At 51.9% G+C, this 26,490-nt stretch overlaps 2 protein-coding genes and 1 pseudogene across 2 annotated transcripts; 1 reads left to right on the plus strand and 2 right to left on the minus strand.

Annotated features, from left to right (window-relative positions):
• Window positions 1-1,702: 1,702 nt before the first annotated feature.
• IFNL4 (interferon, lambda 4) lies at window positions 1,703-4,064 on the minus strand. Its single transcript, NM_001276259.1, is given in 5 exon segments — window positions 1,703-2,623; window positions 2,781-2,855; window positions 3,099-3,242; window positions 3,315-3,386; window positions 3,820-4,064. Coding segments are annotated over 5 exon segments (540 nt in total). The 5' UTR covers window positions 3,970-4,064; the 3' UTR covers window positions 1,703-2,524.
• Window positions 4,065-9,549: 5,485 nt separating this feature from the next.
• Window positions 9,550-10,826, minus strand: LOC468875 (methionine-R-sulfoxide reductase B1-like; annotated as a pseudogene).
• Window positions 10,827-23,887: 13,061 nt separating this feature from the next.
• On the plus strand, window positions 23,888-25,667 carry LOC112206397 (interferon lambda-3). The gene is made up of 6 exons (XM_024351462.3): window positions 23,888-24,070; window positions 24,169-24,350; window positions 24,644-24,721; window positions 24,969-25,118; window positions 25,219-25,302; window positions 25,396-25,667. The coding sequence occupies exons 1-6, from the start codon at window positions 24,061-24,063 to the stop codon at window positions 25,492-25,494; spliced, it is 603 nt and encodes a 200-aa protein (XP_024207230.2). The 5' UTR covers window positions 23,888-24,060; the 3' UTR covers window positions 25,495-25,667.
• The last annotated feature ends 823 nt before the right edge of the window (window positions 25,668-26,490 follow it).

The raw sequence follows: 26,490 nt of genomic DNA on the forward strand, positions 1-26,490 counted from the left end.
GGCGGCTGGCCGGGCGGGGGGCTGACCCCCCCACCTCCCTCCCGGATGGGGCGGCTGGCCGGGCGGGGGGCTGACCCCCCCACCTCCCTCCTGGACGGGGCGGCTGGCCGGGCAGAGGGGCTCCTCACTTCCCAGTAGGGGCGGCCGGGCAGAGGCACCCCTCACCTCCCGGACGGGGCGGCTGGCCAGGCAGGGGACTGACCCCCCCACCTCCCTCCCAGACGGGGCGGCTGGCCGGGCAGAGGGGCTCCTCACTTCCCGGTAGGGGCGGCCGGGCAGAGGCGCCCTTCACCTCCCGGACGGGGCGGCTGGCCGGGCGGGGGGCCGACCCCCCCACCTCCCTCCCGGACGGAGCGGCCGGCCGGGCAGAGGGGCTCCTCACTTCCCAGCAGGGGCGGCTGGGCAGAGGCGCCCCTCACCTCCCGGACAGGGCGGCTGGCCGGGCGGGGGGCTGACCCCCCCACCTCCCTCCCGGACGAGGAGGGAGGACGCTCCTCACTTCTCAGATGGGGTGGCTGCCGGGCGGAGGGGCTCCTCACTTCTCAGACGGGGCGGTTGCCAGGCAGAGGGTCTCCCCACTTCTCAGACGGGGCGGCCGGGCAGAGACGCTCCTCACATCCCGGACGGGGCGGCAGGGCAGAGGTGCTCCCCACATCTCAGACGATGGGCGGCCGGGCAGAGACGCTCCTCCCTTCCCAGATGTGATGGCGGCCGGGAAGAGGCGCTCCTCACTTCCTAGATGGGATGGCGGCCGGGCAGAGACGCTCCTCACTTTCCAGACTGGGCAGCCAGGCAGAGGGGCTCCTCACATCCCAGACGATGGGCGGTCAGGCGGAGACGCTCCTCACTTCCCAGACGGGGTGGCTGCCAGGTAGAGGCTGCAATCTCGGCACTAAGGGAGGCCAAGGCAGGCGGCTGGGAGGTGGTTGTAGCGAGCCGAGTTCACGCCACTGCACTCCAGCCTGGGCGCCATTGAGCACTGAGTTAACGAGACTCCGTCTGCAATCCCGGCACCTCGGGAGGCCGATGCTGGCAGATCACTCGCGGTTAGGAGCTGGAGACCAGCCCGGCCGACACATCGAAACCCCGTCTCCACCAAAAAAATACAAAAACCAGTCAGGCGTGGTGGCGCGCGCCTGCAATCGCAGGCACTCGGCAGGCTGAGGCAGGAGAATCAGGCAGGGAGGTTGCAGTGAGCTGAGATGGCAGCAGTACCATCCAGCTTCGGCTCGGCATCAGAGGGAGACCGTGGAAAGAGGGGAGAGGAGAGAGGGGAGAGGGGAGAGGAGAGGGGAGAGGGGAGAGGGGAGAGGGGAGAGGGGTTTGTTTGTTTTTTTTGTTTGTTTGTTTTAGATGGAGTCTCACTCTGTCACCCAGGCTGGAGTGTAGTGATGGGATCTCGGCTCACTGCAACCTCCATCTCCTGGACTCACGAGCAATTCTCTGCCGTCTTTCTTAGGGAAGTTCAGGCAGTGGTGAAGAGCATGGGTCTTGGAGATGAAGGGTCTGGGGTTCAAACCTGGTTCTGACCCTCACTAGCTGTGCGACCTTGGCAAGGAAGGGTGCATTCAGCAACGCAGATTGCTGATGCACAGATTTGGAGAAAAAATTAATAACACAATTGTTTGTGTATTTATGTGAGTGATTATTTAATAGAATCCACTCATTAAGACCATACTAGGACCTCAGCTGGAGAGTTTAAAACGTGATCTCAACGGACACTACTCCTCCACAAGGCAAGTATGCTAACCCATCCTATAGGTGAGGAAACAGAGGCTCAGAAAAGTAATTTGCCCTGAATTCCACTGTAATTAGCTGGCAGGGTCAGAACTGAAACTCAGGCCACCTGAGTCCCTGGCTCGACCTCTTTTTTTGCTGTAAGGTGCACCTCACAATCATCATACGGAAAACAACCAATGCGATCAAAACACTCTTTAATAACTGGCAATAAATTTAAACCGGGAGACAGAATAGCAAATACACAGGAACTTCACAAATACAAACAACACACGTAAGGGAATTCAAAGAACCACAGTCAGTTAAGGACTCTTGGGCCTTTCACTACCAAATCCCTCATGGATTGGTGTCCCTTAGATGCCGGATCCAAGAGTCACGGATTCACAGAATCTCAAAGCTGGCTGTGGGGCTACAAATCCGGGGTTAGGACCTGGTGTTGGGGGTGTCCTGGTAACCACACAAGGAGGAACTGGTCCCTGTTGCCTGGGGTCAGCCACGGTTTCCAGAGCTCAAGTCTCTTCCTGCCATAGCAACCCTTGGAGGGTCGTACAATGCACCCCGAGGAAATATCGTGGCTTCCTGGAGAACTGCGCTCTCTTCCCGGTAGAAGGACCCGCTCCTCTTGTATCTGAGACAGTGGATCCAAGTCAGGCCCAAGGCTGCGAAGAAGTTCTCGTGCCTCAGCACCCATTGACTGAGAGCCTCGCCCGGCCAGCCCAATGGACGACAGGAGCTGCTTTCGGCAGCCAATGGCGTGGAGGTTTCGGCGGTGCCAGAGGGGGCGGGGTCAGAGGCAAGGCCCTGAGTGTGCAGCCAGCCGGAGCTCCCAGGTGAGCAGGCGCAGGAGGTTGAAGATCACGCTGGCTTCGCGGCACCGAGGCGAGTCCTGGAGCCAGGGAGGGAGGGCAGCGGGGCTAAGCCAGGCTCTTCCCCCCGCCCCCGGAATCCCCCTCCAGTCCCGCTGCTCCCAGCCTCAGTCCCGTCCTTGTCAGCCTCGCCTGGTCCTCCCTGCGGGCTAACCCTGTATTGCCTGTTGCACTCACAGCTCTCCGGGGTTTGTGACGCCTCCTCTGGGCCCCGGGGACCTTCCTGGAGGGGGCTGGCCGTGCCAGCTCAAGCTGGAGGTGGGACATGAGGCAAATGGAAAAGGCGAAGGACGAAGCCCCCTCTGCATCTGCCCGTGGCCCTCCCAGCCGCAGACCCGAGCCCGGATTTCAGGACACCCAGAGGACCCGACTCTGGTCTGGATGGGTTTTTCCGCTAAGCAGGACAGACTGGCAAAGCGCTGGGGCTCGCCGTGGGCCTGAGGATGCAGAGAAGCTGGCGGGGGCGAGGGGCGGCGGGGCGCGGCCGTCACTCACGCAGGCCGCCACATCCCTCCCCGCGGCCGCTAGCAGCTCCAGGATCGGGCCGGCGCCGGGGAGCAGCTCCGAGCGGTGCAGGCCACTGAGCACTGCCTGGGCGTCCGCGATGCCCCGGGCCACGTGGCGGAGCCGAGCGCAGGACTGCGGGGACGAGAGGGCGTTAGAGCGGGCCGCGCCCGGGCCATACCTCTCCCGCCCGCTCCCGGGCCTCACCGACGGCCGCGGAGGATCCCTCCTGGGGCGGAAGGAGCAGTTGCGCTGCCCCCAGCTCAGCGCCTCTTCCTCCTGCGGGACAAGCGGCGCTTATCGCATACGGCTAGGCCCCCTCGCCAGGGCCCCTAACCTCTGCACAGTCTGGGATTCCTGGACGTGGATGGGTACTGGCAGCGCACGGTCGTGCCTGTCGTGTACTGAACCAGGGAGCTCCCCGAAGGCGTGAACCAGGGTTGAATTGCACCCCGCTCTCCCCCAGCAAAGCCCCTCGCCCCGACCTGGAGCCGAGTCCTCCCGGCAGGGCTCCCTTCTGTGATTGACCCTGAGCCTGCGTTCGCGCTGACGGCGGGGACTGCGGGGGTCTCGTGGTGGGAATTGTGGGCGCTGACATAGGAGAGGCGCCTGCTGGGCGCTAGGACGCAGGACCCCTTGGGACAGGAACGGGTGTGTGGGAACCCGGTGGGGCCAGGGTCCCAGGGGGCACAGGGGCTGGGCGGTGACTTACGTAGCGGTCCCTCAGCGCCTTGGCAGCCGCCAGCGTCCGGGGCTCCAGCGAGCGGTAGTGCGAGAGCAGGCAGCGCCGGGGGGCCGCTGCGACCACCGTGCACAGAACCCACAGCCCCGCGGCCACTGCGGCCCAGACACTCGGCCGCATCTCTGCTTCTGCAGCAGGCGAGAGACGTCAGGGAAGCCAAAGAGAGGGTCCAGCGCGTCCAGCCCCCCGCCTTGGGTTAGGCTCCCAGGGAAGGCAATGCTCGGAGCGTGAAGGCACAGCACACACAGTGGGAGAGAGAGTGGGAGCCAGCCCCCTCCTCGCCTTGGCCTCTGCCCTCACTCCTGTCTGCAGTGCACCCTCTGTGCCTCGTGCTGCAGCAGGTGCTGCCGTCCACTGTCCCCAGGGAGGCGTCCAGAGCAGTCTCCACCTGGGCAACAGTGCCTCGACGGTCCATGCTGGCTTTTATGCGCAGGGCTGAGAATGGGGTTTGCAGCCGGGCTTTCCCGTCCAGGGCAAGCTTTCCCAACATCAGAGCTGGCCCCAGGCCTCTGGGATCCCAGTCGGGTGTGAGGACTTCAACCCGAGGTTGGCCTGTGCCCGGGATGGCTGCCCTCCAACACTCGGTTTCCAAATTGTCTCTGTCCCTGTTTCTACTGTCTGTTTCCTCTTTCTTTGCTTCACCCTGGTTGTCTTTATCTTCGTTCTGCAATCACAGCCAGCCCTTGTGTAGTGCTGACTGTGCATCAGGCCCTCTTCTATGTAATTGACACAGACATATCATCTCATTTTTGTACCAGGGCAGCCCTGGAGGTGTAGCTGAGAAAGAGAACGCTTAATTTATTTTATTTTATTTTATTTTATTTTATTTTATTTTAGAGACAGAGTCTTGCTTTGTTGCGCAGCCTGTAGTAGTGGTGCAGTCACAGCTCACTTCAGTCTCAACCTCCCAGGCTCAAGCAATCCTCCCACCTCATTCTCCATAGTAGCTGGGACTACCGGTGGGTGCCACCACCATTTTTTGTAGAAACCTGGTTTCGCCATGTTGCCCAGGTTGGTCTCTAACTCCTGAGCCCAAGACATCTGCCCGCCTCAGCCTCCCAAAATTCTTGGATTACAGGCATGATCCATTGCACCTGGCCTCATTATTTTCTTAAACCGTTTTTTTCTAGTCTCTTTATGTATAGGTGCATTGATTAAAAGAACTGCAGATGCCCGAAAGGCCACACGAGCTTCAGGACGCTTCCTTTGCTTATTACTGGAGGAAGAAAAGGCTGGGGCAAAACAAGTGCAAACCAGACACAGTGACCCATGGTTACCTTTAGATCATTAATATATAATTATCATGGTAAACTCCCTACCCGTGGAGGAAAATACGCTCACCATTTGCTGAACATACATCATATGAAGAGGCATGCTTATGATCTGCACCTGCGTCTGGAGTTGCTCCCTGCGCATGCTTACATACCTCCCCACCCCACAGCTAACTCCTTAAAATTTCCCAGCTCCCCACAGCTGGGCGATAAGGTGTTTTTTGTTTTTTTGTTTTTTTTGAGATGGAGTTTCACCCTTGTTGCCCAAGCTGGAGTGCAGTGGCGTGATCTCAGCTCACTGCAACCTCCACCTCCCGGGTTCAAGCAATTCTCCTGTCTCAGCCTCCTGAGTAGCTGGGATTACAGGTGCGTGCCACCATGCCTGGCTAGTTTTTTGTAGTTTTAGTAGAGACGGGGTTTCACCATGTTGGCCAAGCTGGCCTCAAACTCCTGACTTCAGGTGATCCGCCCGCCTTGGCCTCCCAAAGTGCTGGGATTACAGGCATGAGCGCGCCCAGCGATAAGGTGTCTTTAGAGCAAGAGTTCTCTCCTTCCCCATCCTAGCTAGGAATAAAACCTGCTTGCCTTTTTGTTTCCAATTGGGTGTTCTTTCTTTGCAACCAATGCAGAGTAGGGAAAGAACTGCATTTACAGGTGACAATTTCATTGTCAAAAATGACACAAGCCTGGGTACAGTGGCTCAGGCCTGTAATCCCAGCATGTTGGGAGGCTGAGGAGGGAGGATTGTTTGAGCCCAGGAGTTCGAGACCAGCCTGGGCAATATAGTGAGACCCTGTCTCTACAAAAAGTAAGGGATTTAAAAATTAGCTGGGCATGGTGGTGTTACTGGAAAAGCATCCTGATCCAGACCCCAAGAGAGGGTTCTTAGATCTTGTGCAAGAAAGAATTTGGGGCGAGTCCACAGTGCAAAGCAAAAGCAAGTTTATTTTAAAAAGTAAAGTGGTGGCTGGGTGCAGTGGCTCACACCTGTAATCCCAGCACTTTGGGAGGCCGAGGCAGGTGGATCACTTCAGGTCAGGAGTTCAATACCAGCCTGACCAACATGGCAAAACCCTGTCTCTACTAGAAATACAAAAAAATTAGCCGGGTGTGGTGGTGCACACCTGTAGTTCCAGCTACTTGGAAGGCTGAGGCAGGAGAATTGCAGTGAGCCAAGGTTGCGCCACTGCACTCCAGCCTGGGTGACAGAGCGAGAAAAAAATAAGCAAAGTGGCGAAGGAATAGCTACTCCATAGACAGAGTAGGGTGTTCCTGAAAGTAAGAGGAGGAATGGGCCCACCCTAGGTACAATGCTTGTTTATATAGAGAATAACAAAAAATATCATGGGGAGATGTGCTCTGCTACCAGGGTTTGTGACAAAGGATTAAATTTCTTAATTATCATATTTTGCAAAAACCGATATTACTATCTTTAAAGCAAAACGAGGAATGCTTGTGATGAGGAATGCTTCTGTTCTCAAGATAACCGAGATTTCAGGACATTCCTGAGCCTGAGTCTCTTTAGTAAATGTTATCAATCTGTTCCATTAACAGTAAACATCTAGAGGCTAGGAATGCCTAACTTCCTGGAAATGCAGCTTAGCAGGTCCCAGCCTCCTTTTTCCTAGCCCTCACTCAAGATGGAGTCGCTCTGGTTCAAATGCCTCTGACAGTGGCACACACCTGTAGTCCCAGCTACTCATGGGGCTGAGATGAAAGGATCCCTTGAGTCTGGGAGGTTGAGGCTGCAGTGAGCTGTGATTGTGCCACTGCACTCCAGCCTGGGCGACAGAGTGAGAGACTGTCTCAAAAAAAAAAAAAAAAAAAAAAAAGACACAGACCAGGCACAGTCGCTCATGCCTGTAATCCCAGCACTTTGGGAGGCCGAGGTGGGCAGATCACCTGAGGTCAGGAGTTCAAGAGCAGCCTGACCAACATGGAGAAACCCCATCTCTACTAAAAATACAAAATTAGCCAGGCATGGTAGTGCATGCCTTTAATCCCAGCTATTCGGGAGGCTGAGGCAGGAGAATCACTTGAACCCGGGAGGCAGAGGTTGCAGTGAGCCGAGATCATGCCATTGCACTCCAGCCTGGGCAACAAAAGTGAAACTCCGTCTCAAAAAAAAAAAAAAAAAAAAGACACAAAAGGGAGGTTCTATTACCTTATTTTACAGATGGAAAACCGAGGCCCAGGAAAGTAAAGGAACTGTTCCAAGATACACAGCTAATAAATGGCAGAGGTGGGGTTTGAACCCACACACTCCGCAGTTTCAAAGCTTGTTCTCTATGCCATAACTGCCCTTATCTTTTTCAGCGTCTCCTCCTGTGTCTTACTTTCTCTTTCTCTCTCTCTCTCTCTGTTCCTGTCTCTGTCTCTGGCGTGACTCCATCTTTCTTATTCATTTTTCCAACAAGCATCCTGACCCGGGTCGCTCTGTCTGTCTCAATCAATCTCTTTTTGTTAGTTTAAACATAAAATCTACTTCTTTTTCTGATAAAATTAGCCATGCATGTTCAGTGGATAAAGCTTGAAAAATACACAAAAACATAAAAGAGAAAAAACATCACCTATAACTTCACCATCCTCCTCTCATCCCTCATCCCACTTCTGGAACAAATCGTCCCAATACATAGGAATTTTCCATGTGTTTATTTGTGCATATGTTTTCTGACTACCAAAGTAACACTTGTTCCTTGTAAAAGATTCCATCCATACAAAAACATACAACATGGAGAGTTAAAGTAAGTCCTGTATTTCACCTCCTGGAGGTAAATATTTTTTAACAATTTGTCACTGTTCCTCCTTTTGTTTTCCTTTCTGTGAGCAATTTCACCCAAATTGGAACCATGCTGTATACAGTTTGGTAGCTGGCTTTTTATGTCTTACCATTATCTCTCATTTGCATTCTCCCACGTCTTTAATTATAGTGTATCAGTTAGGGCCCAGCAGGAAACAGATGGCCCCGTCAATTTAGGATAATTTGAGGTGGGGTTGATACCAGAAGCCTTTATAAAGCGATTGGATAGTAAAGGCAAATGACAAGAGCTAGTGCAAGCTCCTGGGGCCAGCATGGGTGAGGGGCCTCATCCACAGGCCTAAAGGAAGGGGAGAGGGTTGAGGGTGTGCATGTGGTTGCCTGACTTGGGGAGGAGAGAGTCACTTAGATTTGTGGAGGAAACAGATGAATTGTGGTGGCCCAGCACAGGGAGGAGCCCTGGGGAAAAAACACCTGACCTCCTCTCCCCTCTACCTGGGGCCCAGAGTAGGTTGGAGAAGCAGGGACAGTAGATAAGGAAGGGCAAACGGAAGACACCCCCCACCCCCACACCACTATTAGAGCTTCCATTCCAGCAGGATCATTTAATAACCAACCCCTGATTGGTAGGGTGGCAGGTTTTTCATTCCCTCAACAGTGTCTTTTGCAGAGCAGAGGTTGCTTTTTGTTTTTGTTTTTTTGGACATGGTCTCAGTCTGTAGCCCAAGCTGGAGCATAGTAGTGGCACAATCGCCGCTCACTGCAGCCTCCATCTCCCAGGCTCAAGCCATCCTCCCACCCCAGCCTCACAAGTAGCTGGGGCGCCAGCTACCTGTAGTAGGCGCGTGCCACCAGGCCCGGCTAACTTTTCTTTTTTTCCCCAGAGATGCAGTCTCACTTTGTTGGCCAGCCTGGTATGTTTCCATTCCAACATTCTTGAGATGACAAAATTATAGAAATGGAGAGCAGATTAGTGGTTGACAGAGGTTAAGGAAGGGGTCGGATGGGAGAGGAGTGGACGTGGCTACTGAAAGGGCAACACAAGGGATCTTGTGGTATGGAGTGTTTTGTATCTTGTCTGTATCAATGTGATATGGTTAGGCTTTGGGTGCCCACCTAAATCTCATCTTGAATTGTAATCCCCAGGTGTTGAGGGACAGACCTGGTGGGAAGTGATTGGATCTGATCATGGGGGTGGTTCCCCCATGCTGTCCTTGTGATAGTGAGTGAGTTCTCACAAGATCTGATGGTGTTTTAAGTATCTGGAAGTTCCTCCTTCTTTCACTGTCTCTCTCTCCTGCCACCATGTAAGAGGTGCCTGCTTTCCCTTCCGTCATAATTGTAAATTTCCTGAGGCCTCCCCAACCATGCAGAACTGCGAGTCAATTAAACCTCTTTCCTTTATAAATTACCCAGTCTCAGGTAGCATCTTCATAGCAGTATAAGAATGGACTAATACACAATGTCAATATTCTCTATGTGATATAATACCATGGTTTTTGCAAGATGTTACCATTAGGGGAAACTGGGTAAAGGGTACACAGTAACTCTTTGCATTCTTTTTTTTTTTTTTTTCACGTTTCATTTGTTTATTGATTTCTGCCTGATTACTCCAGAAAGTAATTACTTAAGATGCTTAAGATGGGCGGGGGGGGGGGGGGGGGGGTGATTTCAGCATCGCCCACCTTCACCTATGGGAAGACCTCCGAGCATGTACAGTAAGACACAGTCACATCTTGGGGAGCTCTCTGCAGGTGAACTGCAGGCCCCCAGCCCCATGCTGGGTAAAGTAATGAAGCAACAGCCGCTTTCCTAAGCCCGAGTGACCCAAGCTACTTCTGCACAGGTTGTGAAACAGGGTTTATGTTTCTCCCCTCTTGGACAAGAGGCCAGGGGTCTGCCCTATCAGCCTGCTTTCCTGGTGGGTCACGGATCATCATCACCTGGCTGGTCTGGAAGGTTTTAACCACAGCGGATCATGTGGCGACCAGAGCCGGGGCAGCTGTCAGGGGCAGTCTCCATTTCCATTCTGTCTCGTAAGCAGCCTGGGAGATGTGGGCCTAAGCTTTGGTGAGGACGAGAGTCTGTCTTGGAATTGGGCCCCACAGGGGTGAGTCCAGAGGCAGGACCAGGAAGAAAAGGTCGAAGGTCGGGCGTAACATCATTCAAAGACCAGCTGCGCCCAGACCACACCCCTGAGATGCCTTATCAGGTGAGCAGGAGGCTAAGTCAGCCGACAGTGTGGCCACACAGCCCAAGCCTGTCCTAGCAGAAGGCAGGAACCATCAGCAAATAAGTGACTTTTCCAAGAAACAAGATCTTGTTCAGAGCTGCGGCCTTGGGAGCCTTCTTGATGTTTCGGCCATTGTGCCCTGCCTTCCTGTCTCAATGTCCAGGTCTCTAATTCCATGGTAGAATGGCCAGTGTGTGGCCTTAGTGCCGTGGCCATCTGGGGTCGGTGTGGGCTGCCCGCCTAGTGCGCCTGGGAAGCAGAAGTTTCTTTGCCTTTAGGGACAAACTTCAGCGAGCTGCTGAATATTCATTCAGAATCGGGACTGCCGCAGCTTGGGGCCATCGTTCAGGAACTTGTGGCTCAACGTGTTGCCACACTTGCCACAAGACACCTTCAAGACTTCAGGATGATTGTGCTCTGGGCGCTTGGCCACGCTGTCAGAACGGATGGTCTTGGTGAACACCGGCCAGGGGAATGAGTATGTGTACTTTGAGTGGCTGGGGAACAGCTCATAGCCACAGTTGGCACACATATAGACGCCTGGCTCAAAGTGATTCTGGAAAACCTTGCCCCCGAAGAAGCTGCAGAATGACATGGCGCCGCCAGGACCACTGTGCACTTGCCCCTCCAACAGACCCAAGGCCGCTGACCCCATGACCACTGGGACCCGCGCCCGCCTCCCTGCACCTCCCAAGAACCAATCTCTTTGCATTATTTCTTACAATTGCATGTGAATCCACAATTATGTCAAAGTAAAAACTCTAATTAAAGCAATCATACAGACATATTTCCTTGGGAAATATGATTTCCTAAATCATGATTTCCTAAATATGATTTAGGAATATGATTCCTAAATATGATTTCCTAAATCATACAGACATATTTCCTTGGGAGCTATACATGCATTATGCAAATATATAAAATATGGATAATATATAAAATGTTTAGAAATGTATAAAAAAGTGTGCAAGGATATGTCCCAAACTGATTAATAGTGAGTTATTTATCACTGGAGAGAGCATGGGAACTCAAGAGATGATCATTGGAATATTTAAATGTATTAGCAATATTTTAATTTCTTTTTTTTTTTTTTTTCGAGACGGAGTCTTGCTCTGTCGCTCAGGCTGCCATGCAGCGGCATGATCTTCGCTCACCGCAACCTCCGCCTCCCAGGTTCAAGCGATTATCCTGCCTCAGCCTCCCAAGTAACTGGGATTACAGGTGTCTGTAAAAATTAGCCACCACGCCTGGCTAATTTTTGTATTTTTAGTACAGATGGGGTTTCACCATGTTGGCCAGGCTGGTCTCGAACTCCTGACCTCAGGCAATCTGCCTGCCTCAGCCTCCCAAAGCACTGGGATTACAGGCATGAGCCACTGCACCTGGCCATATTTTAATTTCTTACAACGAGAATGAATTCTGCCTAACTAAACAGTAAAACAAACAAACTCAGTGGATATGAGGGAAATGGTCCCTCACTGCTTCTTCAGTTGCTGGTCGGGTAGATCATTTGTGAGACTTTCTTAAAAAGTACATTAATCCAATTTCTAGAGCTTCTCTTTTTGTTTTTTTTGAGACAGAGTCTCGCTGTGTCACCCAGGATGGAACTCAGTGGCGAAATCTCAGCTTACTGCATCCCAGGTACAAGCAATCCTGCTACCTCAGCCTCTCAAGTAGCTAGGATTACAGGCACCCACCATCACACCTAGCTAATTTTTGTGTTTTTAGCAGAGACGGGGTTTCGCCATGTTGGCCAGGCTAGCCTGGCACTCCTGACCTCAAGTGATCCACCCACCTTGGCCTCCCAAAGTGCTGGGATTACAGGTGTGAGAGTCCCTGCACCAGGAGAGACTGGCCTCTAGAGCTTCTGATAATGGCTTTGTAAAACGTTGTCCTTATCCTCTGCCACTTTGCTGCTGGGTGGGTGTTCACTGACCCCTCCTGATCTGCACCTCTGAGGCTTGCCTGCCCTCTGGCTTATGGTTGGTGTTTAGCCAGTGGAGGTGCTGGCAGGAGATTGAGGGAGGGCAGAGAGCAAGGTGGGGGTGTTTATTCTCCTATTTGCTGGCTGTCCCCTGCAAGTCTGGAGTTAGACAGTGGCCGTGATCCTCTATCTACAGCCACAGTCTTTGTCCTGTCATGCCTAGGAGTGCTAAAAGCTCCCCCTGTTACTGGCCTCTGGGTGCACCACCACCTCTTGTGTCTTCCTTAACCCTGCCCACTTTTCCCGTGCTTAAATGTTCAAGTAGGTCATCTACTTCCTGAAGATTTCTATTTTTTTCCCCCTGAGTTTTCTTAATAGAAATGTTTGAGACTGAGGTCATTAAAGACTCACATGCTGCTATAAGCAAAAATTCAGGCTAGGCTTGGTGGCTCATGCCTATGATCCCAACACTTTGGGAGGCCAAGGCAGGAGGATTGTTTGAGTCCAGGAGTTCAAGACCAGCCTGGGCAACATAGCAAGAGCCCATCTCCACACACAAGATATAAAAATTAGCTGGGTGTGGTGGCACCCACCTGTAGTTTCAACTACTCAGGGGGCTGAGGTGGGAGGATCACTTGAGCCTGGGAGGTGGAGGCTGCAGTGAGCCGTGATGGTGCCACTGCACTCCAGCATGGTGACAGAGTGAGACCCTGTCTCAAAAAGAAAAAGAAAGAAAGAAAGAATAGAGATTCTGTGCACCCTTTATCCAGTTTCCCCCAATGGTAATATCTTACAAAATGCTAGTCCAATACTACAGCCGGATATTGACATTAATACAGTCCACCCATCTTATTTAAATATCTCCAGTTTTACTTGCATTGAGTGTGTTTGTGTATTCTTGTGTGTGTGTTTAGTCATACAGTTTACTGTATACAATTTAGTTATATAATTTCATCACATGCTTAGGTTCATGTATGCATCACCACAGTAAAGACAGAAGAGTTCCATCACCATGAATATCCTTGGGGCCATGCCATCTTTTTTTTTTTTTTTTTTTTTTTTGAGACAGAGTCTTGCTCTGTCGCCAGGCTGGAGTGCAGTGGCGAGATCTCAGCTCACTGCAACCTCCACCTCTCAGGTTCACACCATGCTCCTGCCTCAGCCTCCCGAGTAGCTGGGACTACAGATGCCCGCCGCCACGCCTGGCTAACTTTTTGTATTTTTTTTAGTAGAGACGGGGTTTCACCGTGTTAGCCAGGATTGCCTTGATCTCCTGACCTCGTGATCTGCCTGCCTCGACCTCCCAAAGTGCTGGGATTACAGGCGTGAACCACCGCGCCCGGCCCTTTTCTATAACCACACCCACCTTCCTCCCTCCACCATCTTTCCCTAACTCCTTGAAACAACTAATTTATTCTCCACTTTCAAATTTTTCTCATTTGAAAAATGTTACATAGCCCAGGTGCAGTGGCTCATGCCTGTAGTCCCAGCACTTTGGAAGGCTGAGGTCCAGCACTTTGGAAGGCTGAGGTGGGAGGGTCACTTAGAGCCCAGGAATTTGAGACCAGCCTGGACAATATAGGGCAACCCTGTCTCTACAAAAAATATAAAAATTAGCCAGGCATGGTGGCATGTTGTAGAGTCTAGCCCTAATGGGCCTGTGGGTTTTTTCTTTGTGTGCAGAGACGAGAGATTGTAGGAAAATAAAAACACGAGACAAAGAGATAGAAGGAAAGACAACTGGGCCCAGGGCACCACTGCCACCAATGTGCGGAGTCTGGTAGTGGCCTCAAATGCGTGGACGCACTGCTATTTATTGTATACAAGGCAAGGAGGCAGGGAAGGAGTATGAGTCATCTCAAGTGATTGATAAGGTCACGTGAGTCACGTGTCCACATGACAGGGGGCCTTTCCCTTTGTGGTAGCTGAGGCGGAGAGGGAGGACAGCATACGTCAGCATTTTTTCTATGCACTTATCAGAAAGATCGAAGACTTTAATACTTTCACTAATTCTGTTACTGTTATCTTCTAAGAACTCAAAAAGAGGAGCCAGGTGTACAGGTGGAACATGAAAGTGGACAAGGAGCGTGACCGTTGAAGCACAGCACCATGGGGAGACGTTTAAGCCTCCAGATGACTGCGGGCAGGCCTGGCTAATGTCAGGCCTCCCACAAGAGCTGGTGGAGCAGAGTGTTCTCTAACTCCCCCAGGGAAAGGGAGACTCCCTTTCCCGGTCTGCTAAGTAACGGGTGCTCTCCCAGGCACTGGCGCTACCGCTAGACCAAGGAGCCCTCAAGCGGCCTTTATCCGGGCATGACAGAGAGCTCACACTCTTGTCTTTTGGTCACCTCTCACAGTGTCCCTTTAGCTCCTGACTCTGTACGGCCTGGTTTCTCCTAGGTTATAATTATAAAACAGAAATTACTATAATAATAAAACGAAGAGTAATACTACAAACTAATGATTGATAATATTCGTATATAATCATATCTATATCCTATTTCTAGTATAACTTTTCTTATTATAATTATTTTCTTTATTATACTGGAACAGCTTATGCCTTCAGCCTCTTGCCTCGGCACCTGGATGGCTTGCCGCCCACAGCATGTGCGTGTGGTCTCAGCTACTCTGGAGGCTGAAGTGAGAGGATTGCTTGAGCCCAGGAGGTCAAGGCTGCAGTGAGCCATGATTTTGCAACTGCACTCCAGCCTAGGTGACAGGGCAAGACTCTCAACTTTAAAAAATTTGTGTGTGTGTGTGTGTGTGTGTGTGTGTGTATAATGAAGTAGTATGTAACCTTCTGGGATGGGCTTTTTTCACTCAGCATAATTCTCTGGATATTCATCCAAGTTGTTGCATGTATCAATAGTTCATTCCTATTTGATGGTATATATTTGCCAGAATTTGTGTAATCATGCACCTTTTGGAGCACCACTGGGCTTTCTAGTTTGGGCTATTACAAATAAAGTTGCTTTGAACATTTGCAAAGCAAATAACTATGTTATTGCATGGACATAGGTTTCCATTTCTCTGGAATAAATATCCAGGCATACCATTCTGGGCCGACTAGGAGTTGCATATTTAGTTTTACAGGAAACTACTGAACTGTGTTTCAGAATGGCTGCACCATTTTTCCATTCCCACCAGCAATGTATGAGAGATCCAGTTCCTAGACCATTTTTGAGTTATACTCACAAATAAACGTTCTCCAAAGCTTTTTGTTATTTCTTAAATTCCTGAAGTAGTGTTTCTAACAGACTAGGGGTCTCAAGCAGTGGATCACAAGACACATTTCTATTGGGACAGCATTAAATTGAATTTTTTATTGCACATAACCTGCACTGTGGTGGTCAGAGCTGGATCACTGATTGTCAATAATTTGCATCTGGCGCTTTCCTCCAACCAATCTGTGGCACTCCATTCTTTCTGCCATTACTAATTTTCCTTCTAGTTCTTCAGTCTTTGGACATATATAATTTTATTTCGGCCTCGTGGTATCTATCAGTTAGGACATTTTTGGTTGTAAATAACCAAAAACTCAACTCATGCTGGCTTGAACACTGGAGAATTTTTGAGCTTACAAAACTGAGAAGCCTAGGGTTAGTGGTGAGGCTTCAGGTTAAGTTTGATCTAGCAGCTTAAGACATGAGTAACCTCCCAGTTGGTTTTTGTTTGTTTGTTTGTTTGTTTGTTTTTTGAGATGGAGTCTCACTCTGTCACACAGGCTGGAGTGCAGTGGCATGATCTCGGCTCACTGCAACCTCCGCCTCTAGGGTTCAAGCAACTCTCCTGCCTCAGCTCCCTGAGTAGCTGGGGTTACAGGTGCACATCACCATGCCTGGCTAATTTTTGTATTTTTAGTAGAGACGGGGTTTCACCATGTTGGCCAGGCTGGTCTCGAACTCCTAACCTCAAGCGATCTGCCTGCCTCGGCCCCAAAGTTCTGAGATTACAGGCATGAGCCACGGCACCCAGCCTCAGTTTGTTTGCTTGTTTGTTTTTAAATATTTCAGGTCTCCCTTATGCTGATGAGAAGCCTGTTTACTCTTGTAAATCCAACATGGGTCTAGCAGCATCCCAGGCTTCAGGCTTCATGTTTTATTTTTCTTCAGTAGATTAAAAAAAAAAAAAAAAAGCATCTTTTTCCCAAGATGTTCAGGACTGAAGATCATTCTGATTGAACTGGATTAGGTCACATGCCCACCACAAACCCAATCACTGTGGCTAAGAAGACAAACGGATTTAAATGGCTACAGCCAGATCACATACCCCATCCCAGGGATGGGGAGGGGGTTAAATCATCTTCCCAAAACTATTTAGCTCCCCAACTGAAATGGGGGATCTCAGGAAAGACTGGGGAGAGGTGATAGAAGCTTGGAAATTATATTCCAAGGACACTTTTTGAAATCACTTTTTTTTTTTTTTTTTTTGAGACAGGGTCTCGCTCTGCCACCCAGGCTGGAGAGCAGTGGCACAATCTCGGCTCACTGCAACCTCCCCATCCCTGGATCAGGCAGTTCTCCTGCCTTAGTCCCCTGAGTAGCTGGGATTACAGGTACGTGCCACCTGACCAGCTAATTTTTTTATTTTTAGTAGAGACGGGGTTTCACCATGTTGGCCAGGCTTTGCTGGTTCTTAAAACCTCTATGCCTTTGAATAGGAAAATATGCACTGGCAAACCATAAAATAATTTTCTCATACTCATGCTGAGGAAGACATATAACCATGAAAAACAGTCACTACTTACCCATAATTATCAATATTTATATAAACCTAATTAGAATTAATTAAAAGTGGTCTCAAGTAGGAAGCGTGCCTGACTTACTCAAAACATACCTAGGGCTGGGTGCAGTGGCTCACACTTGTAATCCCAACACTTTGGGAGGCCAAGGCAGGAGGATCGCTTGAGGCCAAGAGTTTGGACCAGCCTGGGCAACATACTGAGATCCTGTCTCTACAAAAAATTTAAACACTAGCTGGCATGGTGGTGCATGCCTGTAGTCTCAGCTACGTGGGAGGATCGCTTGAGCCCAGGAGGTTGAGGCTACAGTGAGCTGTGATCATACCACTGCACTCCAGCCTGGGAACAGAGCGAGACTATATCTCAAAAACAAACAAAAAACATATGTAGGCTATTCTGTATGGGATAGATCAGTCATACAGATGAGAGATGGCAGAGTATTGCCAATAATAACCCAGGGAGCCTGGGATCAAATCCCCATTTCACACCTACAAGCTGTGTGAGCTCGTGTTTCATTCATAACCTGTCTGTGCCACCGTTCTTTCTTCTACAAAATGTCAGCCAATAACCAGTCAACTACCTAACAGTTGCTGGGGAGAAAAAAAAAAAAAAAACAGATATTTACATGAGAAGAGCTTAGAATGGAGCCAGGAAGTGCTGAGTATATATTAGCTATATATATATATATATACACAAAACAGTAGTTGAGAAAAACATGTCTGTAATTCCAATTTTCAACAGCAAACTAACAATACTTTATTAAGTGGTAAACAAATAAATATTATATTCATATAACAATATGAAAGCCAGAGACAGCTCGTCTGAGACACAGATGAACAAAAACCAGAGAGGGGGGCCAGGTGCAGTGGCCCACACCTGTAATCCCAGCGCTTTGAGAGGCCAAGGTGGGATGACAGCTTGAGGCCAGGAATTTAAGACCAGCCTGGGCAACACAGTGAGACCCCCATCTCTACAAAAAAAAAAAAAAAAAAATAGAAGAATTATCTGGGCATGGTGGTGGGTGCCTGCAGCTCCAGCTACTTAGGGACTACTTAAAGCTGAAGCAGGAAGATCCTTGGAGCCCACAGGGTTGAGGTTACAGTGAACTGTCATCTCACCACCACACTCCAGGCTGGGCCCAGAGACAGTGAAGCCCTGTCTCTAAAAAAGAAGAAAGAAAAGAAAAAACAAACAAACAAACAAACAAAAAACAGAAGAGAAGGGGGAGTATTCAGGGTGTAAACCAAAAATAAAATTCTAAGGCCCCCACAACCATCTGAATGGATCCTGTCCTCTCTGCCAAGGGCATTCCAAAGTTAACCTGAAAAACCAGTTCGGGCCATAATTGCAAGGGGGAGTGGGACGTGCCTCATCATAGCCTCCTGCCTTTTGGAATTACTGATAGAAGAGAACTTTAAGTCTGATTTTTTAAAAATTACAATCTATTTTCTCTGAAGCCTGCTATCTGGAGGCTTCATCTGCACACACACTCAATGTAAGTAAAACAGGATATCTGAATAAGATAGGTGGATTGTGTCAATATCAATATCCTGGTTGTGGTATTGGACTGGAGGTTTGTAAGATGTTAGTTACCATTAGGGGAAACTGGGTAAAGGGTGCACAAGATCTCTGCATTTTCTTCCCTTCCTTCCTTCCTTCCTTCCTTCCTTCCTTCCTTCCTTGGTCTCCACAACCCCTTATGGTAACCCAGACCTTCCTTTCTATTGATAATAACTCAACCAATCGCCCATCAGAAACTCTTTGAATCCCCCTATGACTTGGAAGCACACCCTGGCTTCCACTTGTCCTGCCTTTCTGGATGGAACTAATGTACATCTTACATGCATTGATTGATGCCTTATGTCTCCCTAAAGTGTATAAAATCAAGTTGTGGGCCAGGAGCGGTGGCTCACGCCTGTAATCCCAGCACTTTGGGAGGCTGAGGCAGGTGGATCATCTGAGGTCAGGAGCTCAACACCAGCCTGGCCAACATGGCGAAACCCCATCTCTACTAAAAAGGCAAAAGTTAGCTGGGCATGGTGGTGCACGCCTGTAGTCCCAACTACTTGGGAGGCTGAGGCAGGAGAATCACTTGAACCTGGGAGGTTGTGGTTGCAGTGAGACAAGCTCACGCCAGTGCACTCCAGCCTGGGCAATAGAGCGCGACTCCGTGTCAAGAAAAAAAAAAAAAAAAAGTTGTGGCCGGACAACCTTGGGCACATGGTTCTCAGGATCTCCTGGGGGCTGTGTCACAGGCCATTGGTCACTCATATTTGGCTCAGAATAAATCTCTTCAAGTGTTTTTTACAGAGTGTGACTCTTCTCATTCACTGACAAGGGAAAGAAAGATACAAAGACAGGGACAGACAAACAGAAATGTAATGAGAAAGCAGAGAAAGATGAAGGAGACAGCATGGGAAAGCCAGTTGTGAACACCCGATGGCAGGCATTTAAATGATTTGGTAGCTCTGCCAAGCCTGTAGCTTCAAAGAAAAGGAAAAAGTGTCTCGGTTCATTCCTAGAGTACAGAAGACAGATCAGACAGAGGCAAAGAGAGACAAACAGATGTCCAGAAAACAGACACAGGCAGTTGGCTCAGGATAGAGAGTTGGAGGCCAGCCGTCCCTGGCATAGGCCCACCGTGGGTTAAAGTCCTCACACCCCGACTGGGATCCCAGAGGGCTGGGGCCAGCAGTGACGTTCCGAAATCTTGTCCAGGACGGGGACCGGCTGCAAACCCTCTCAGCCCTGCACATAAAAGCCAGCATGGACCGTCGAGGCACTGTTGCCCAGGTGGAGACTGCTCCGGACGCCTCCCAGGGGACAGTGGACGGCAGCACCTGCTGCAGCACGAGGCACAGAGGGTGCACTGCAGGGAGAAGTGAGGGCAGAGGCCAAGGCGAGGAGGGGGCCGGCTCCCGCTCTCTCTCCCTCTGTGTGTGCTGCGCCTCCCCTGTGAGCCTAACCCAAGGCAGGGGACTGGACGCGTGGGACCCTCTCTTTGGCCTCCCTGACGTCCCTCAGGAGCAGAGATGCGACCGAGTGTGTGGGCCGCAGTGGCCGCGGGACTGTGGGTCGTGTGCGCGGTGGGCGCGGCGATCCCCCAGCGCTGCCTGCTCTCGCACTACCGCTCACTGCAGCCCCGGACGCTGGCGGCGGTCAAGGCGCTGAGGAACCGCTAAGTGAGTGACCGCCCAGCCCCTGCGCCTCCCGGTACACTGGCCCCGCTGGGTTCCCACACACCCGTCGCTGACCCGAGGGGTCCTGCGTCCTAGCGCCCAGCAGGCGCCTCTTGTACGTCAGAGCCCACAATTCCCACCACGAGACCCCCGCAGTCCCCGTCGTCAGAGCGAACGCAGGCTCCGGGTCAGTCACAAAAGGAGCCCTGCAGGGCGGACTCGGCTCCAGGTCGCGGGCGCAGGGCTATGCCGGGGGAGAGCGGGATGCAATTCAACCCTGGTTCACGCCTTCGGGGAGCTCCCTGGTTCAGTACACGACAGGCACGACCGTACGCTGCTAGTACCCATCCACGTCCAGGAATCCCAGACTGTGCAGAGGTTAGGGGCCCTGGCGAGGGGGCCCAGTCGTACGCGATAAGCGCCGCTTGTCCCGCAGGCGGAAGAGGCGCTCAGTTGGAGGTCGCGCAACTGCTCCGTCCGGCCCAGGAGGGATCCTCCGCGGCCATCGGTGAGGCCCAGAAGCGGACGGGAGAGGCATGGCCTGGGCGCTGCCCCCTCTAACGCCCTCTAGTCCCCGCAGTCCTGCGCTCGGCTCCGCCACGTGGCCAGGAGCATCGCGGACGCCCAGGCAGTGCTCCGTGGCCTGCACCGCTCGGAGCTGCTTCCCAGCGCCAGCCGGATCCTGGAGCCCCTGGCAGCCGCGGGGAGGGACGTGGCGGCCTGCCTGAGTGACGGTCGCGCCCAGCCGCCTCTCGCCCCCGCCAGCTTCTCTGCATCCTCAGGCCCACGGCGAGCCCCAGCGCTTTGCCAATCTGTCCTGCCTAGCGGAAAAACCGATCCAGACCCAGGTCGCGTCCTCTGGGTGTCCTCAAATCCGGGCTCCGGTCTGCGGCTGGGAGGGCCTCGGGCAGATGCAGAGAGGGGCTCTGTCCTTCGCCTTTTCCATTTGCCTCGCGTCCCACCTCCAGCTTGAGCTGGCACGGCCAGGCTCCTCCAGGAAGGTCCCCGGGGCCCAGAGGAGGCGTCACAAACCCCGGAAAGCGGTGAGTGCAGCAGGCAGTACAGGGTTAGCCTGCACGGAGGACCGAGCGAGGTTGACACGGACAGGACTGAGGCTGGGAGCGGCGGGATTGGAGAGGTCTTCTCGGGAGGGAAGAGCCTGGCTTAGCCCCGCTGCGCTCCCTCCCTAGCTCCAGGACTCCCCTCGGTGTCGCGAAGCCAGCGTGATCTTCAACCTCCTGCGCCTGCTCACGTGGGAGCTCCGGCTGGCTGCACACTCAGGGCCTTGCCTCTGACCCCGCCCCCTCTGGCACCGCCGAAACCTCCACGCCATTGGCTGCCGAAAGCAGCTCCTGTCGTCCATTGGGCTGGCCGGGCGAGGCTCTCAGTCAATGGGTGCTGAGGCACGAGAACTTCTTCGCAGCCTTGGGCCTGACTTGGATCCACTGTCTCAGATACAAGAGGAGCGGGTCCTTCTACCGGGAAGAGAGCGCAGTTCTCCAGGAAGCCACGATATTTCCTCGGGGTGCATTGTACGACCCTCCAAGGGTTGCTATGGCAGGAAGAGACTTGAGCTCTGGAAACCGTGGCTGACCCCAGGCAACAGGGACCAGTTCCTCCTTGTGTGGTTACCAGGACACCCCCAACACCAGGTCCTAACCCCGGATTTGTGGCCCCACAGCCAGCTTTGAGATTCTGTGAATCCGTGACTCTTGGATCCGGCATCTAAGGGACACCAATCCATGAGGGATTTGGTAGTGAAAGGCCCAAGAGTCCTTAACTGACTGTGGTTCTTTGGATTCCCTTACGTGTGTTGTTTGTATTTGTGAAGTTCCTGTGTATTTGCTATTCTGTCTCCTGGTTTAAATTTATTGCCAGTTATTAAAGAGTGTTTTGATCGCATTGGTTGTTTTCCGTATGATGATTGTGAGGTGCACCTTACAGCAAAAAAAGAGGTCGAGCCAGGGACTCAGGTGGCCTGAGTTTCAGTTCTGACCCTGCCAGTTAATTACAGTGGAATTCAGGGCAAATTACTTTTCTGAGCCTCTGTTTCCTCACCTATAGGATGGGTTAACATACTTGCCTTGTGGAGGAGTAGTGTCCGTTGAGATCACGTTTTAAACTCTCCAGCTGAGGTCCTAGTATGGTCTTAATGAGTGGATTCTATTAAATAATCACTCACATAAATACACAAACAATTGCGTTATTAATTTTTTCTCCAAATCTGTGCATTAGCAATCTGCCTTGCTGAATGCACCCCTCCTTGCCAAGGTCGCACGGCTAGTGAGGGTCAGAACCAGGTTTGAACCCCAGACCCTTCATCTCCAAGACCCATGCTCTTCACCACTGCCTGAACTTCCCTAAGAAAGACGGCACCCACGTGGTGTCCTTCAAGTCCTTCGTCACACCTCAATTCTTGAGCAGAGCCTCATATTCCTGAGTCCTTCCTTGCCTGGGCAATTAAGAAATATTGGCCTTGGCTGGGCTCAGAGGCTCATGCCTGTAATTCCAGCACTTCGGGAGGACGAGGAAGGTGGATCATGAGGTCAGGAGTTCAAGATCAGCCTGGCCAGCATGGTGAAACCCTGTCTCTACTAAAAATACAGAAATTAGCTGGGCATGGTGACACATGCCTGTAATCCAAGCTACTCAAGAGGCTGAGGCAGGAGAATCACTTGAACCCAGGAGGCAGAGGTTGAAGTGAGCCGAGATGGTGCCTCTGCACTCCAGCCTGGGCAACAGAGCAAGACTCCATCTCTCTTGCTCACTCGCTCTCTCTCGCCCTCTCTCTCTCTATATATATATATATATATATCTGTATATATATACAAACATATATGCCTCTGGCCGGGCGCGGTGGCTCACACCTATAATCCCAGAACTTTGGGAGGCCGAAGAAGGCAGATCACGAGGTCAGGAGTTCAAGACCAACCTGGCCAATATGGCAAAACCCCGTGTCTACTAAAAATACAAAAATTAGCTGGGCGTGGTGGTGCGTGCCTGTAGTCCTAGCTACTCGGGAGGCTGAAGCAGAAGAATCCCTTGAACCCAGGTGGTGGAGGTTGCAGTGAGTCGAGATCATGCTGCTGCACTCCAGCCTGGGCTACAGAGCAAGACTCCATCTCAAAAAGAAAAAAAAAAAGAAAGAAAGAAATCATGGCCTCTGGGAACAGTGGCTCATGCCTGCAACCCCAGCAATTTGGGAGGCCAAGACAGACAGATCACTTGACGTCAAGAGTTCGAGACCAGCCTGGCCAATTGGTGAACTGTCATCTCTACTAAAACCATAAAAATTAGTTGGGAATGGTGGCACAAATCTGTAATCTCAGCTACTTGGGAGGCTAAGGCAAGAGAATCGCTTGAACCCAGGAGGCGGAGGTTGCAGTTAGCCAAGATTTTGCACTGCAGTCCAGCCTGGGTGACCGAACAAGACCCTGTCTCAATATATATATATATATATATATATATATATATATATATATATATATATGTATATATGCCAGGCTATATATATATATATATATATATATATATATATGCCAGGAGGGGTGGCTCAGGCCTGTAATCTCAGCACTTTAATAGGCTGGGTGAGGAGGATGGCTTGAGCCCAGGAGTTTGAGGCTGCAGTGAGCTGTGATCATGCCATTGCACTCCAGTGACACAGTGAGACCCTGTCTTAAACAACAACAAAACCAGAGCAGGTGGAATCCTCTTGGGAACATACCTTCCTGTAGGTTACCCCTGAGTCTCCATCAGTTTCTCTTTCCCTCCAGCTGCTCATCTGGCTCACTAGCCCTGCCCTGCTCTGGGCTTTCCCAGCCTGGGGCTCCCCTGGTGGCCGGTGTCTTATCTGAGGCTGTGTTTTCACTTTTCCTACATCAGCTGGGACTGCCCTTCTGTCAGGGATAAAAGCTGCCCCATGGAGCTCAGGCAGGAATTACATCCCAGACAGAGCTCAAAACTGACAGAAAGAGTCAAAGCCAGGACACAGTCTGAGATCCAGAAGAGGGGACTGAAAAGAACAGAGACTCCAAACAAGACCCAAACAGACCCTGGGTGACAGCCTCAGAGTGTTTCTTCTGCTGACAAAGACCAGAGATCAGGAATGAAACTAGGTGAGTCCCACATCTCTGTCTGTGCTCAGCTCCTGCAGCCCCTGCCCTCACGGGGCAGCCTCTCCATTCCCTCAGCTCCCTTTCTCTCTGTGACACAGACATGACCGGGGGCTGCACGCCAGTGCTGGTGCTGATGGCCACAGTGCTGACCATGACTGCAGCAGTTCCTGTCGCCAGGCTCCGCGGGGCTCTCCCGGATGCAAGGGGCTGCCACATAGCCCAGTTCAAGTCCCTGTCTCCACAGGAGCTGCAGGCCTTTAAGAGGGCCAAAGATGCCTTAGTGAGTCTCCCCCTGCCCTCCTGCCATGGACTAGCCTCCACCCGCACTCCAAGGGTCACCATGCTTTCCCACTCCCAGCTTCCTTCACTTGGCTAGCCTCCACCCTCCCTGCAGTGGGCTATCTCATGCTCCTACTGTAGGGACTGACTCATGTTTTCCTGAAGAAGAGGGTCCTCTACCATCCTCCCAGCAGTTAACCTCCCCTATCCTGTTGTCAGCCATCCTCCAATCCCATCAGAGTGGTCTAACCTCCACCCCTCCTGCTGGGGCTAACCTGTGCCTTTGCTGTCTAGGAAGAGTTGCTTCTGCTGAAGGACTGCAGGTGCCGCTCCCGCCTCTTCCCCAGGACCTGGGACCTGAGGCAGCTGCAGGTGAGAGGGGGAGTCAGGCCCACCCCTGCCCTCCCAGCCCCGCTCACCTGGCTCTGTAGTGGCCCCTTCGCCTTCTCCTTCTCCATTGTCCCTCTCTCCTCTCCCCACACCTGCTACCCCTTCCCTCTGCTCCCACCTGACCACACTGGCTGTGCCCTCTCCCCTGTGCCTGTCACCTTCACTTGTTCCTCTCTATCCTCCTCCCCCAACCTGTTCCCCTCACCAGCTCTTTCTCACCTCTCCTCAGGTGAGGGAGCGCCCCGTGGCTTTGGAGGCTGAGCTGGCCCTGACGCTGAAGGTTCTGGAGGCCGCCGCTGACACTGACCCAGCCCTGGTGGACGTCTTGGACCAGCCCCTTCACACCCTGCACCATATCCTCTCCCAGCTCCGGGCCTGTGTGAGTTGTCAGGGCCCGGGCACCCAGGTCTGTGAGCTCTGAGCAGCGTCCTTCCCCTTGCCAAGGCCCCAGCTCACACACCGCCCTCCTCTGCCCACAGATCCAGCCTCAGCCCACGGCAGGGCCCAGGACCCGGGGCCGCCTCCACCATTGGCTGCACCGGCTCCAGGAGGCCCCAAAAAAGGTGAGTGACCCGGGAAGAGAGGGACTGAGGCCTGGGGAGCCACTGGGAGCCCAGAACCTGGACAGCCCCTGACCCATCCCCTCCTCCCTACAGGAGTCCCCTGGCTGCCTCGAGGCCTCTGTCACCTTCAACCTTTTCCGCCTCCTCACACGAGACCTGAATTGTGTCGCCAGCGGGGACCTGTGTGTCTGACACTCCCACCAGTCATGCCACCTGAGATTTTATTTATAAATTAGCCACTTGTCTTAATTTATTGCCACCCAGTCACTATTTATGTATTTGTGTGTGTAAATCCAACTCACCTCCAGGAAAATGTTTATTTTTCTACTTTTTATAACCCTTGTTGAAATAAACAAAGGAAAAGACACTCATGACGTTGGATTGTGTGTCTGTTGGTGTGTATTTCCTTTGTGTTGCTGCCATAACAACGCTAAAAGTAGCATCTTCCAAAGACACACTTGATGAGCTGGGAGTCTGCAGGTCAGAGGCTCGCTGGCCCTGGCCGGTTTCTCTCCTGTGGGACTCACAGGCTGGAATCCAAGCATTGCTGCTGGGCTCTTACTGGGAGCTCTGAAGAGAAACTCTTTCCAGGGTCAGTCACATTGTTGGCAGATCACTGTTCCTTGCTGCTGTAGGACTAAGGTTCCTGCCCCCTCCTGGCTATGGGTCCATCCTGAGCTGACTCTGCTGAAGGGTTCTCCACTCCTCTCACTAAGCTAACCTCTACCCTCCCTGCAGTGGGCTATCTCATGCTCCTACTATAGGGACTGATTCATGTCCTCCTGCAGTGGAGGGTCCTGTAACATCCTCCCGGGAGTTAACCTCCACTATCCTGTTGTCAGCCATCCTCTAATCTCACTGGAGTGGTCTAACCTCCACCCCTTCTACTGGGGGCTAACCTGTGCCCTGGCTCTCTAGGAAGAGTCGCTCCTGCGGATGGATGGCAGGTGCCGCTCCCGCTTCTTCCCCAGGACCTGAGATCTGAGGCATAATATATAACGTATTCTATCCCTCATGACAGTGGAAGACAGAATAATTTCACTGCCCTGAAAATTCACTGTCCTTCCCCATTCATGCTTATCTGGCTCTCTGTGGTCCCTACTAATAGGCCCTTCCAACTCAGAGCCAGGAATGGTGCTTCAAACCTTTCTCATGCTTGGAACCTCTCTGACCTCTCCTGCCACGTTT

This window comes from Pan troglodytes, chromosome 20, assembly GCF_028858775.2.
Source record: "Pan troglodytes isolate AG18354 chromosome 20, NHGRI_mPanTro3-v2.0_pri, whole genome shotgun sequence".
NCBI lineage: Eukaryota > Metazoa > Chordata > Mammalia > Primates > Hominidae > Pan > Pan troglodytes.